We start from the raw sequence: 12,917 nt of genomic DNA on the forward strand, positions 1-12,917 counted from the left end.
AGATCTGAATTACTCTCAGAGAGAAGTGTTGACTACCTGACCAGAAGTGCGGTTTCTATTTTATTTTTACTGTTTCATTTAACTTACTTTAAAGCTTCCAATAGTTAGTTTTTTTCATAGGAGATTTTTTTTCTGTCCCCTAATATTAACCGTCCAACTAATGAGCCCTTATTTACAATGTGGAAATCAAACTGGAATTATTGTGCATCACCACATTTTCTAAGTCATAAAAAGTCTTCCCATTTTAAAGCAAGTAAATTTTGAATTGTATCTCAAGCATATGTCTCAAATTTCAGTCATTAAAAAAAAAAACCCAAACAAATGCAGTTATTGCAATTCGCTATTAATCAAAAGATTACAAAATAATAACCAAAATGGATTTGTTAGATTTTGCTAAATGGTTAAACAACCTAGAGGTAGGATGGAGAAATATTGCTTACATCTGAACCTGTAATGAGCTGCAGTGTTACGATTTAGATTCCTTGACAAATCCGGAGTAGGTTTGGGGGTAAATAATAATTAAAAAAAAAAAAAAGTAAAAATCTTTCAAGCTATTCCTCCCAAATTTCATAATCCAATGAGACAAATCAACCTCATGATATTTGTTTACTGTAAAAATCTCCTTAAAATAGCTGAGATATTTCTCAGCTGAAGATATTTGTAAAAGATTACAACCGCCTTGATCCCAAATGTCACCATCGGCATGACACGTGAAAAGTACACCTGAGAGCAGCTCAGAACCAGACCTGCGAGGCCACTTTCAGACCTGGGTGCTTTTAGCAAGAGGAGATACATGCTAAATGGAGAGCCAGTATTGCTCCTCCCCCATAACACAAGCAAAAGTATTTTATGCTGCGTTGATCAAACAACAACATAGTTGGATACATCTAGTATGAGTAAATGTATCCCCCATGACAGAAACTGCATTTTGTTAACGCAGTTTTGGCATTTCTTCCCAATATCTCCATTTCTACATGTACATGGATAAAATGCAGAAGCAGGATAAGTTGCAGGGCTTTAATAAAAGTGAGCCACCAAATTTAAATACGCTTCAGAAAGATTAAAAATTGTAGCCACGGAAGACCCGTCACCCGTTTGTAACGTGAAGGGAACATTGGTAATGTTTGTGTGAAGATCTTGCACCAATGGGCAACGGACAGGGAGCCACCTCGGACGTGGTTTAAATGAGCAGAGGTTAACACAAAGAAAGATGGAAGTTTTCTTTGGCAATATAATATGCTAACAAAATTAACTAACTTCCAGTGAGATAAAGCATATTCTCCAGACCAGCAGAACAGACAGGGACATTATATCTACAAAATGTCCGTAACACAAGGAAAAGAACCACTGAGCTCAGAGGGATTTGAGTGCGCACCAAGAGCTCTGACAAAAGTCAGGCAAACAATTCTCCCACACTTTTATTTCCAATGAAAATTAGGCGCTCAATATCATCTCCATAAACATATCTCACACCATACTAGTATCAACTGCACTGTTTGTGCTCAAGCCTGCAGGTCAGAGATGATTAATAACCATTCCTCTGAATGATGTACACATTCATATTTAAATAGCCTTCTTCAGCAGCTCTTAAATTTTCACTGACACACAGAACACACTGATATGGGAAAGAGACTGGACTGTGCCATGAGCGAGGGAGCTGCAACAGCACTCCCTCTTGGGACTGACAACTATTCCCCTAAGTAAAGGTTTTCGGCACCAGGTCTGATTACACGATTGCACACCGTTTTCCAGAGAAGCTTGTAGTTCATGCACACCCAAAATTCCCATTCAGGGGGATTTTGTGTGTTTGTACAACCAGCAGCCTTGGGCAGTTGAAACATTTCGCCCACTCCAGTGAAACTGCTCACTGCAGTAGGATTTCAGCTGAAAATCTGCATTAACCCTACAACTACACCTGTATTCTTCACTCTGTGGTAACTGCCTGCGTGAAGGCAAATCACTCTTCCATCATTTGCAAAAGACATTTTATACAAAGTGTTAAAATAAGCTACTTTGGGACCTAAGCCTTGAAAGCAAACCTGAATCCCTGTGAATGGTCATTTGAGCTACAAAAGGAGAGCATTAAGGCAAGGAGCAACAGTATTTCCATATGCACCTGTGATCCACCATATTTTAATAATGTATTTTTACAGTCCAAGGGAAAAATAATGGAAGTTTATTCTTTTCTGTTCTCTAAAGTATAAATGCAGACAGAAACTCGCTTTTCAGAGTAAGATGGTCTTTTGGGTTCTCAGCCTGATTTTCAAAACGTGCTTCCAAAATGCTGTCTCAACCTAGACAAAAATAGATCGGACCCATATTGCCAGTCACTTTTGGAAATTCAGGTCATTGATCTAACTGGCAGGGATGTACAACTCAGCACCCACTGCTGTTTGCTTATTTTTTATTCTTTGGCTTTGTGGTACATTTCTAATCATCGTAAATATGAGAGTAACTGCTATGTTGCTTTTTGCATGATAAAGGAATACAAAAGTATCTCTGTATGCAGGCCTTTTAACCAATCCAACTAGATAATTGAGGCTTTTGTTCCTTCCACGCATTTATGAAATACTCAAGTGTTTTTCTGTCAAACCTGCCTTTCAAAAGATGAATACCTGCCGTTATGTAAATTAACATTGTATGATTATTTACTACTTGCGGGCTGGTGATGCAGAAAGGAATATAATTTCTTCCCTGCAGCCGCAGTATTTACCAGAGACACTTTCAAAGGAGAAAGCAGAAATAAAAATTTCTACACTGTGGCACTGAAGGTACATGATATGTGTTGAAAACATAACGCTGCTTTAAAAAATTGAATTCTTGAGCACGTAATTAAGAAGGGCAACACGAAAGAAGTAAAGTTGTAACATGGCAGTGAATGTCCTAACACATCCCCATACACCATAAATGGCAGAAGCTCCCTGCAGACAGCATATACTGAGCTTTATCCTTGGCTGCAGTTAGCTCCTGTGAGAACTGTCCTCAAGCAGGTGGTAGTCACCCATCCCAGGTAAGATGGAAAAGAAGAGTTTATAGTACATGACTACCCACCCAGGTGCTGTGTTGGCAAGCCGGGTTCTGCCCTCCTGTCTGCTTTTTTCTCCCTCTCTTGGACTAATACCACTGATGTCTGGCAGCCTATTCCAAATCACAAACTTAACATTTAATCTAACCTTCCAGTCTGGAGTCCAGCATGCTCCACTCAGGTAGAGGAATAGAGGATTACCGCCATGCAAAATATAAGATCTTTTGGCACATCTGGGAACTACAGATCTTTCAGAGTTCACGCAGCCTGTGATCTTGCAGAGGTTGGAAAATTCCTGAGAAAGCTTCAGGCCTTTGTTTACTTTCCTGGTGCTTCCATTTCTTGGCTGTAGCTGCCTGTGCTCCAGACTCTGTAACGCAGAGAAATGTTGCACAGCAAAAAAAAAAAAAAAAAAGTGCAAGGAAAAAAAAAAAGCCAGCACCATGTATTTCCCATGATTTTCCCCATGGTGTTGTGGTATACCCTGCCCTCTCCGCTTTCCCACAGAGTGTCCCAAAGCACCGTTTTTTTCTGTAAGATGTGTGGCTAGTGTAACTGATGCATACCCCTTCAGCTACGTATCTCTGTGTGTTTTTAAACAACTAGAAAACACAAGTGTTCTGACTGAAATAGTTACAATAATAAAACACCACCAGCCACATGGATTTTCTCTTTTTACTTAACTTTTTTTTACTGAAACTTGAGCAAAGTTTGGCTTTGGACAAACAATCGGTACACTCAAAGGAACCCAACATACAAATACAATACTGGGATTCTACAGTAGCCAGAGATGTATACAATGCATGATTTTTTTCTGACTGGTACTGTGATGTGGATCCAGACTAACGCTCCTGAAACCAGTGGAGTTTCCCAAAATTTGCATAAGCAGAGAGAAGGATTTGGCGTATGGTCAGACTGTCCATTTTAATTTGGCTCTGAAATATTTCAAATATATGGGTAGGAACTTGGTATGTAATATGATCGTTCAGTTGTGAGTAAGCCTGAAAATCCTCTTTAGGCCTGTGATGTTCAACTGTTTGTAACGTGCCAATCTCTAAACATTTTAAAGTTGACCCTCACGTAACAAATTTAAGCTTCTGATGATCGATTTGCTTTTCTTACTTACCTTTTGCAGATCCTTTAGAAGTAGTCCCTGGATCCCAGTTGAAACCATTGGTTTAGTCAAAATGGCAAATACTGTTTACAGAGAAAAGGCAAGAATAGAACTGTGATGTGGAAAGAAAAAGAAGATGATGGAGTATACATTTCTTACTGTAATCAGTATTTCAGGGCACTGCTATGTAATAGCTTCCATTGCGACTGCAGCTCCTGCACACACCCCACGTCGGTGTGAGCTAGCTTGCTCACCCAGACAGTGCTGGCAGCACACCGGCGATACCCAAGCGGCTCGCTGCAGCCAGAAAGCCCACAGGAGTGAAGCAAAGAGCGAGCTACGCAGGGAGCTCCAGCTGAGCTTCACGAGCACTCAGAGCTAGCTTGGGCATGTCTACACGAGATGGAGTTACAGCAGTGACTGCTGGGTGGGCTCATCTGAACCGCAAGCTCCCGGAGCTTACCTGATTGAATAGAAATGCTGATACGCATGCTGCATTTGCAGTAGAAGCACAAACAGGTAAATCATATATTGGTGCATATGATGTACACATGTACATATTTTATGTATTTATTTTCCTTAGAAAACATTGCTGCTGTTTATGTCCATTAATTTACATATATTTATTCTTTCTACAGTATCATTTATAATAATACTTTCACTTCTATAGCACCTCCTCCTCAAGGATCTCCAATTGCTTAAAAACTTTTATAAATAAAGCCTCACATCTTGCCTGTGAGGTAGGTCAACGCTATTATCAAACTTTACAGATGCATTAACTGAAGAACAGAGAGGTTAAGGCCAAAATTTTCAAATGTTTGTACCTGAAGTCAACCATCTAAATTCTCATTTAGATGCTTAAATAAAAGTCTCGTGATTTTCTTTGGTGCAGAACATCCACAACTACTGCTGAAGTCAACAGGGGCTAATGGTCAGGCCTGATTTTAGGAGGCATACACCTTTTACACCGCTAACAAGCAACTCCAAGTTTGAAAACACTGGTCTAAATACATGAACCACGGTCAGAGCCACAGTTGATCCCAGTAATTTATCTCCTCAGGGCCTTTATATTATGATATACGACTTTAAAAGGCTGGTGTGGATCTTTTTAAACAGACATAAGTGACACAAAAATCACATACTGTTTCCACAAACTCTGTCCATCGGAACAGAGTCTGTATGAATACTGCTTGGGTTTGTGGGGTTTTTTTGGGCACCAGGGAGTTGTTTTTCACGGATTTGTGATAATCAAGACAACGCACAGTACACATTACTTGTGCAGTCATAAAACACATCACACATCTTCACCTGTTGCCTTTACATTTCTACATGGTAAATTCCTTTGCACTTGTGATAAATAGAAGTGGTCAAGTAAAGGTCTATTAAGAGGATACTTGTCAGAATATCATGCAGACAGCTTGCAAAATACACATACTAAAAGATCACTTTTAAAATTCTTGAATTGTTAAGCACGAAAATAATTACCTCATTCCATTACAGTACTGTGTAGAAACACGGAATAAGCAGCATTATCTTATTCCCAATAGAATAGATTTTAACAACTAATTAAGTTAAAAAAATTCAGGCACCAAATGAATTATCCTGCGACATAGAACAGTATCTATATAGAGCGCTCTCCCTAATAAACTACAAAACCAGCTGTATGGCAGAGTTTTTCCATTTCATATTATGAGCATCTCGTCACATTTCAAAGACGTCTTTGATGTTCCAACCTCACAGAACAAAAAAGTTTTCCACTGGCCTTTGCAGAAACTCGTAACACAGAAGAGAAACTTACCAAGAGGGAAAACCACTGTCTTATTATAGCTACCTCGACCGTAGGTAAATGTTCAATATACAAATTATGCTACCGCATTTCACTTTTACAGTGATGCTGAAAGTCCGTATTTTAATGTGGGCTTCTCTCACTGCATAAAAATTGAAATCAATGGCCAGTGACACATTACTCTCTACCACAGGAGTCTCTTAGCTCTATTTTAGAGCGCCATTAATTAAATCATCTTCCATAAATTAAGTGTGCAATGTAGTGTTTCAGTCTCCCACATTAAATGAGAATTTCAAAGAATTAAATAATAAAGCTTATTTTAAGCAACCAACAGAGGGCCCGATGGCCTTCTAATAAAATTATAACAAAACCGTACTCAATACATTGTAGGGAAACTTTGGCTCAGTCTCTTTAAGATAATACATTTCTGTTACAGCTTCTTCTATATGTACTCATAACAGGGAAAACACAAAAGGCATTTAACATTGTCATCCTGCTCTGCTCCTAACCACAGTGAATCTCTCCAATTATCTTCCAGGTGGGGGCAACAGTAAGCCAGTTTTCTTTGATCGAGATTGCGTCCTTCTGCATCAGGGAGCACAGAGACCAGGGTACGCTCCCGACAGAGGCAGGGAGGAGCGCGCCCCCCGACCTCAGAGCCCCAGCTCCCCAGCGAGGCCCTTTGAGGCATCTTTGCTGGAGAAACGCACCCTGCCCTGCCTCCAGAGCGGCCGGACCCCCCGCAGCCCCTCGCCTGGCCACCCCGCAGCCCATCCCCGCCACCTCGGACCCTGCCTGGGCCGCGGGGCTGGCCTGGCTGCCGGGCTCACCGTGCCACCGTGGCGGGCCCGGGGCCTGTCACCGTGGCAGGGCTGAGGCCTGTCACTGTGGCAGGCCCGGACCTGGGCCCTGCCCTGCCGACCCCGCCACCGCGGCGGGCTCCAGGCCCAGGGCTGGCCGGCCCGCCACACCCAGGAGAGCCACGGCCTCGCCCGTGTCATCCCCCTGCCGCTGCCCACCCGCCTCTCGGCTGGGACGGGGCTAACGCCAACCAAACGCGGGGTACCTGCGAGCGGGGGCCGCGGCCGAACCGCTCCTGCCCCTGACAGGGCCGCCCGGCCGCGCTCTCCCCTCACAGCGGCGCGCGGGGGGCGGACCCCGCGTGCCCTCACGGCCCGCTCCGCGCCTCCCGCCCTGCCCAGCCCAGCTCAGCCCCGCAGCGCCCGCCGCCGCCCGGCTCCGCTCCGCTCCGCTCCACCGGCGCTACGTGTCGCTCCTGCGGGCGGCCGCCGCCCGGCCCCGCGGGGTGCCGTTGGCGGTCGCCCCGCCGGTCGCCGCCGCCGCCTCGGGCCGGTACTTGAGCCAGCAGATGAGCCATGTGACGACGACGGAGAAGAGGGCGAGGATGCTGGCCACCGACAGGCAGATGGGCCCCACCGGCGACGGCGAGGCCGAGGCGCCGGGCCCGGCGTCGCCGCCGTACTGGTTGACGAAGATGAGGCCGGTGAAGAGCAGCACCACCATGGAGAGGAAGGAGACGACGACGCACACGCAGCCGGCGCTCAGCGCCGCCCGCTTGCAGCTCTGGCAGCTCTCGTAGCCGCCGCCCGAGGAGCGCGGCCCGGCCCGGCCGGCGGGGGCGGGGGCCGGCGGGGCGAGGGCGGCCGCCGCCTCCCGGGCGCGGGGCGGGCGGCGAGGCGGCAGCGGCGGCAGGCTGTCCTGGGGCAGCGGGTCGCGGGCCCGCAGCTGCGGCGGGCAGGCGGCGGCCAGCTTGGTGTTGACGGGGAGGCCGTGGACGCGGTGGTCGGGCAGCGCCGTGCGGTGGCGGCAGAGCGGGCAGGCCAGGGAGCCGCCGGCCGACCGCCCGGGCCCCGGCCCCGGCTCGGCGGCGGAGGGCTGCTGGGCGGCCCGCAGGTGCAGCTGGCTCAGGCACTCCTGGCAGAAGGTGTGCAGGCACTCCAGCAGCTTGGGCGCCCGCCGCTCCAGGTCGAAGTAGTTGTAGCAGATCTTGCACTCGTAGTCCTCGTAGCTGGGGGCGGCCGCCGCCGCCGCCTCATCCTCCCGCCGCCCGCCTTGCCCTACGCCGCCCTTCTGCGCCGGCTCGGCCATAACATCTCGCCGGAGGGGGGACGGAGAGCCGCGGAAAGGCGGAGAGTCCCGGGCCGCGCCGCGCCGCGCCGCGCCTGGGAGGCGGGCGGGCAGCCGGGGAGCTGCGGCCCCGCCGCCTCCTGGCCGCGCCCGCGGGCTGCGGCGCGGCCCGGCGGGGAGGGAGGGAGGGAGGGAGGTTGGGAGGGAGGGCCGGCGGCCGCCCGCCTGCCTGCCTGCACCGCCCGCCCGCCGCGCTGGCGGCTGCCGGGGGCTGCTGGCGGCTGCCGCGGGCGGGGGGCGGGACCGGCGCCGCCCGCCCCCGGGAGCGGCCGCCGGTGCGCGGCGGCGGGGAGCGCTTGCCGGCCGGGGCGGCGGCGGCGGCGGCGGGGCCCTTCTCCCGGCCCGCCTCGCGTCCCCCGCGGCGCGGGCCCTGCCCGGCCCCCGCGCCCGAGAGCCGCTGGAGGGGTGTGCGGCACCACGGCCGGTGCAGCCGACGTGCCGCATCCCCACGGCCTCACGGCTGGCTGCGCCCCGGCGGCCTGCCCGCCTCTGCAACGGCAAGCCGGGCTCTCGGCGCCGGGTTTTCCCCAGCAGCCCCACCGCCCTGCCGCGGGGCTGCGGTGTCCGGCAGCCCCGGGTGCTGCGCTGGCTCTAGGGAACGCTCTTAGGTGGAAAATGCCGGTAGCTTCTTAGTCCTCGACTGCATTTTTTTTAATCGTTCTATTGATTTTAAGGGTTTATGAGGGTTCCCCAATGTGATAATGCATTAGGACCAGCAGTTAGGATTACAAAACATTCGTTAGGCAGCCAACACTGCTAATCAAGGGTTAATATGGGAAGGCCCGTGTGGTGGCAGGTTAACATCTGTGCGATACATTGCAACTTGCAGGCTGACATACATTTTTCTTGTCTTCGGGAAGAACCTGTGGTGCGCGGTGATTTCCTTTCATTATGCACAGTGAAAATAAAAGCTATTTTATTCTGGAAACCAGAGGTGGAAGGAGCTACTGATGTTTTTATTTACATCCTCATGTTGCGTTTTAAGGTTGAGAGCTTTTGCCCAGTTTAGTTAAAACCAATCCAAACAATAAAGCATTCATAGCCTTCGATGTCACACTGTTAAACAATCCGATAGGTTTCACTAAATCAAGTTCTGCTCTGTCACGTCAGGGAAATCTGGAGTGACTCTGTATTCTTCAGGTCTAGCACAGGCCATAAAATAAATATTTCTCTTTGTAGTTCTGAAAACGCACTTAACAGATGAGGATAGCTCTAGGCAGGTGAGGCCCATGTTTCAGGCACACCTCATTGCCCTGCTGTGTTGCTAAAGCTGCATCTTGGGAACATCAGCTCTGGACTGAGAGCTGTCTCAGCTCAGACATCTTCCCCTCTCCTCTGTAGTGTGACACGCTGTATCAGGCTGCTTCACTGCAAATGCTAGGGGAAGCTCCCTCTCCTCCTCAGTAATGGGTCCCCTCTTTTAGCTGTCTGTGCCAGGACTTACGTTGTTCTTGAGTCCTGAGCATTCTTGAAGAGCCAAACAACATTGGAAAACTGTTGATTGTTTAGAAAGAATGGCTTTTTGGGAAGATGAAAAGGCGCATATTGCTAAATTGTGGTGGCAGGTCTGAACACTGTCCACGAGTCCTTGAATAATAAAACGAGCAAAAGAGGGAACTTGCTTAAAGTTTTTCAGCTTAGCGTAAACCGAAATCATGGGATAAAGTCAAACAGAGAAAAGTAGGAACATTCTCTGTACAGGGAGCAAGATCCTTTTTGTAATTTATCCTAGGAGATGATTTAAAGTCTGTTAAAAACCTAGGCTCGGTCTCTTGAAAAGAAGAAAGAAAATTACTTTTGCTGTCACTGTCCTTAGCACACAGCTACTTCGGCATGTGCAGTCAAAAATCAACCCATTTTAAAAGCCCACACTGGTTTGCAGCCTCAGAGCTAATCTAACCCTGTCACCTGGAGGACTTTTTCAGTGTTACTGTTTTCCTGGTGCTGCATATCATTCCTGATGGATTTGGACTGTTTTCATCTAACTCTGGTATTTTCAATTTTTTGCACTAAATCTCATCTTATTTACTCAAGTATTCTTAAATGTATGTTTCTGGTGGTTTATTTTGTTTTGCCCTTTTTTTTTTTTGCTTGCTACTGTTTCCCAGTTTAGCGTCATCTTCCCATTTAATTAGTTCATTGTTAAAAGATTTATGTCAAATTATCCCAGACACCGCCCTTCCACTTAATATTATTGCCACTTTCATAACCCTACAACTTTCAATTCATTTTCAAAACACCTGAAAGTCCTTAGATCCAAGCAGATCTGAATTAATTTTTCAAGTAAAATTTTTTGAGGCACTGTATCAAATGCTCTAATAAGATCCAGATACATCAGCTGTGTTTCTGGTTCAAACTGCTTTGCCTCTGTCTTTTGTATTCTGTGTTTTCTTATCTGATGTGTATCTGCCTTGAGGTCAACTGAAACTCCACCTAGTAAGTATATGAAAGTCAGCATTGGGAAAGCTTCCTGTAATTCTGGCATGAAAACTACACAGAATAGATGGCAAAGTTGAGCATAACTGAAAAATAATAAAAATAAAAATGCTAAATATGAAATTAGGATGAAATTTACATTTTTTGATAAAACTAAGAATGAGAAAATTGCTCGTAGTTACCCCATGAACACAATGCTGTATAACTAGATCCTGCTCAAGCAGGGTTATCTTGTGCCATGCGGTCCCTGGAGAACATTATTTAATAGAACACATGTTACATAAGCCACGTGAATGTCCCCATGCCTGGTGAGATGCTGCTTTTTTCTATGGAAGGGTGCAACTCCTATTTACCTCTTCGTGTATCTAGTGGCACTTGCAGGCTCTTACCCTTTTGCTAGCACAGGAACTCATGTGATGACACAGCAAGTCAGTTCATGGAAATGATCCAACTGAACACTGTTTACTTTTTTATTAGTTTTTCTGCTGGAACAACTCAGTGAAGCAGGTCGCTGCCTGGGTGCATGAGGTCTGCAACCAATGCAAGGAAAAATGCCGGTGGCTGTGCGGTCAGGAGAGGAAATGAGGCTGGGACCACAGTGACGGTGATTTATGTGCACTTACCTTACTATGGAACAAAGGCATTAATGACTTCAGCCCTTCTGTCTTAGTCCAGCATCGTGCCATGTATATAATGGGATATTACAGTCCAGGCAAGGCTTGAAAGCCTGCTGTGACAACCTGAAGAGTAAGCTGTGTTCTTGTATCCCCTGGCAGCCTTATCCTCGTAGGATGGTGTTCAGCTCTCCGAGGGTGCACAGATTCACTGGGCAGGGTGTGTGTCTGTGCAACACGCACTCCTACTCCCTGCAACGTGGTGCTGCCCTGGCTCCTCGGTCACTGGGACCGGCAGAGCACCCGGCCTGGAGGTGAAGGTGGCTTCTTGGCTGGATTCCTCTGGTGACGGAATCCGTGATTCTTCACAAGCGGAGGAGTTGGACTATGAGTACTGGAAAACATCTTCATGTTGAATTTAAAGGCTTCCTAGGCTGGGATTGAAGAGAAGAGAAATTTCTTCAGATTTTGGAAGAGTTACTGTGTTTCTGAAGATCCAGATATAATCTCTCTTTAATCACAATGAGCACTTTTTCTTTGGATTGTCAGCTTGTAGGGGCAGTTCTTTAGTGGAAAAGATGTATTAGTTATTGTAAAAAAAACCCTGAAATGCAACTGAGCTGATTCTGAGGGCTGACTTTTGGCTGAACCACTATCTGAGACGTTGGATGTTATTCAGCAGAAGTTGTGTTATGAATTCTGAGCAAAAGTGGCAAACAACCCTTACAAAATACACATTTTTCCACTTAAAATAATCATCCTGTGGCTGGTAAGAATTGAGTTTTAGCATTTTAAATAGTGGGCCTGATTTACCCAGTGCAGTGTGCCAGTTTTATGCTGGTGTAAGACTTGATCTAAGATGAGCTGTAACAGCGTAAAATGAGCTCACCGATGAGCCAAGCCCAAAACCTCGTGGAAGAATCCTCCCGTTTTTCACAAGGGACATGCTGGCATACATCCCTGCAGCACCAATGTCTTGTTTAGCTGGTTTAACTCTTCAGAATTTCTGTGCTGCAGTACAATAGGTATGTGAAATGAAATTTGACATCTTGCTTTTTGTTTATAGGTAGGGAGAAAGTTCTCTCTGATGGATGCGCAGGATGGGAATGGATCAGCCCATTCACAGTAAAAAAGTTAAAACCCTTATACATTTCAATGATTAAGTAGCTTGTTTAGGACTGATGCAAAGGTCATTGAAGTCAGGCAGCTCTTGTGGTTTAATATACTATTATGGTTGACATCAGAAGCTTTTTGACAATATTTTAATATCAAGATTTGTTTACTTTTATAAAAAGTCTACTTATTGTATTCTAGAGTGCATTAAGTAACTAAGTCTAGAGCTCATTTGGTAAATAGTTAGAAAAAGAGAACTCATCCTTCCATTGAAATTAATTTACATGAATTTCCTCCTCCAGCCCCATTTCCACTCACTTTTGAGGGATGACAAAAGCTGTGCATTATTTTTATGCCCTATCATTGTATTGTAGGATGCTGCAACATCATCTTCTGCTTTATTCACGTTAACATTTAATTTCATATAATGTATTTCTGAATAATTTATAATTAAAGTGCTTTTTTACCTTTTCTGTCTTGGAACTACTGTAAATGCTATAGCATGCACGGTCTATTGCATTCAGTACAGAAAGGAATGTTAATTTTCAGTAATATTTGTGGGCCATTTCAGCCAGGGTGAGGGACACGGGCTTAAAGGTGGGAATGACTACATCATTTCTAATGGGAATAATTTCTGATTATTCCCATCCATTTATTTTCCATAATCCCATGTTTTCAGCA

General features: G+C 46.3%; 1 protein-coding gene across 1 annotated transcript; it reads right to left on the minus strand.

Annotated features, from left to right (window-relative positions):
- Positions 1-7,188: 7,188 nt before the first annotated feature.
- Positions 7,189-8,034, minus strand: LOC132317732 (RING finger protein 223). The gene has a single exon (XM_059822842.1). It carries the CDS (start codon positions 8,032-8,034, stop codon positions 7,189-7,191), a length of 846 nt encoding a protein of 281 aa, XP_059678825.1.
- Positions 8,035-12,917: the final 4,883 nt, after the last annotated feature.

The sequence above is a fragment of the Gavia stellata genome, chromosome 11 (genome assembly GCF_030936135.1).
Source record: "Gavia stellata isolate bGavSte3 chromosome 11, bGavSte3.hap2, whole genome shotgun sequence".
Lineage (NCBI taxonomy): Eukaryota > Metazoa > Chordata > Aves > Gaviiformes > Gaviidae > Gavia > Gavia stellata.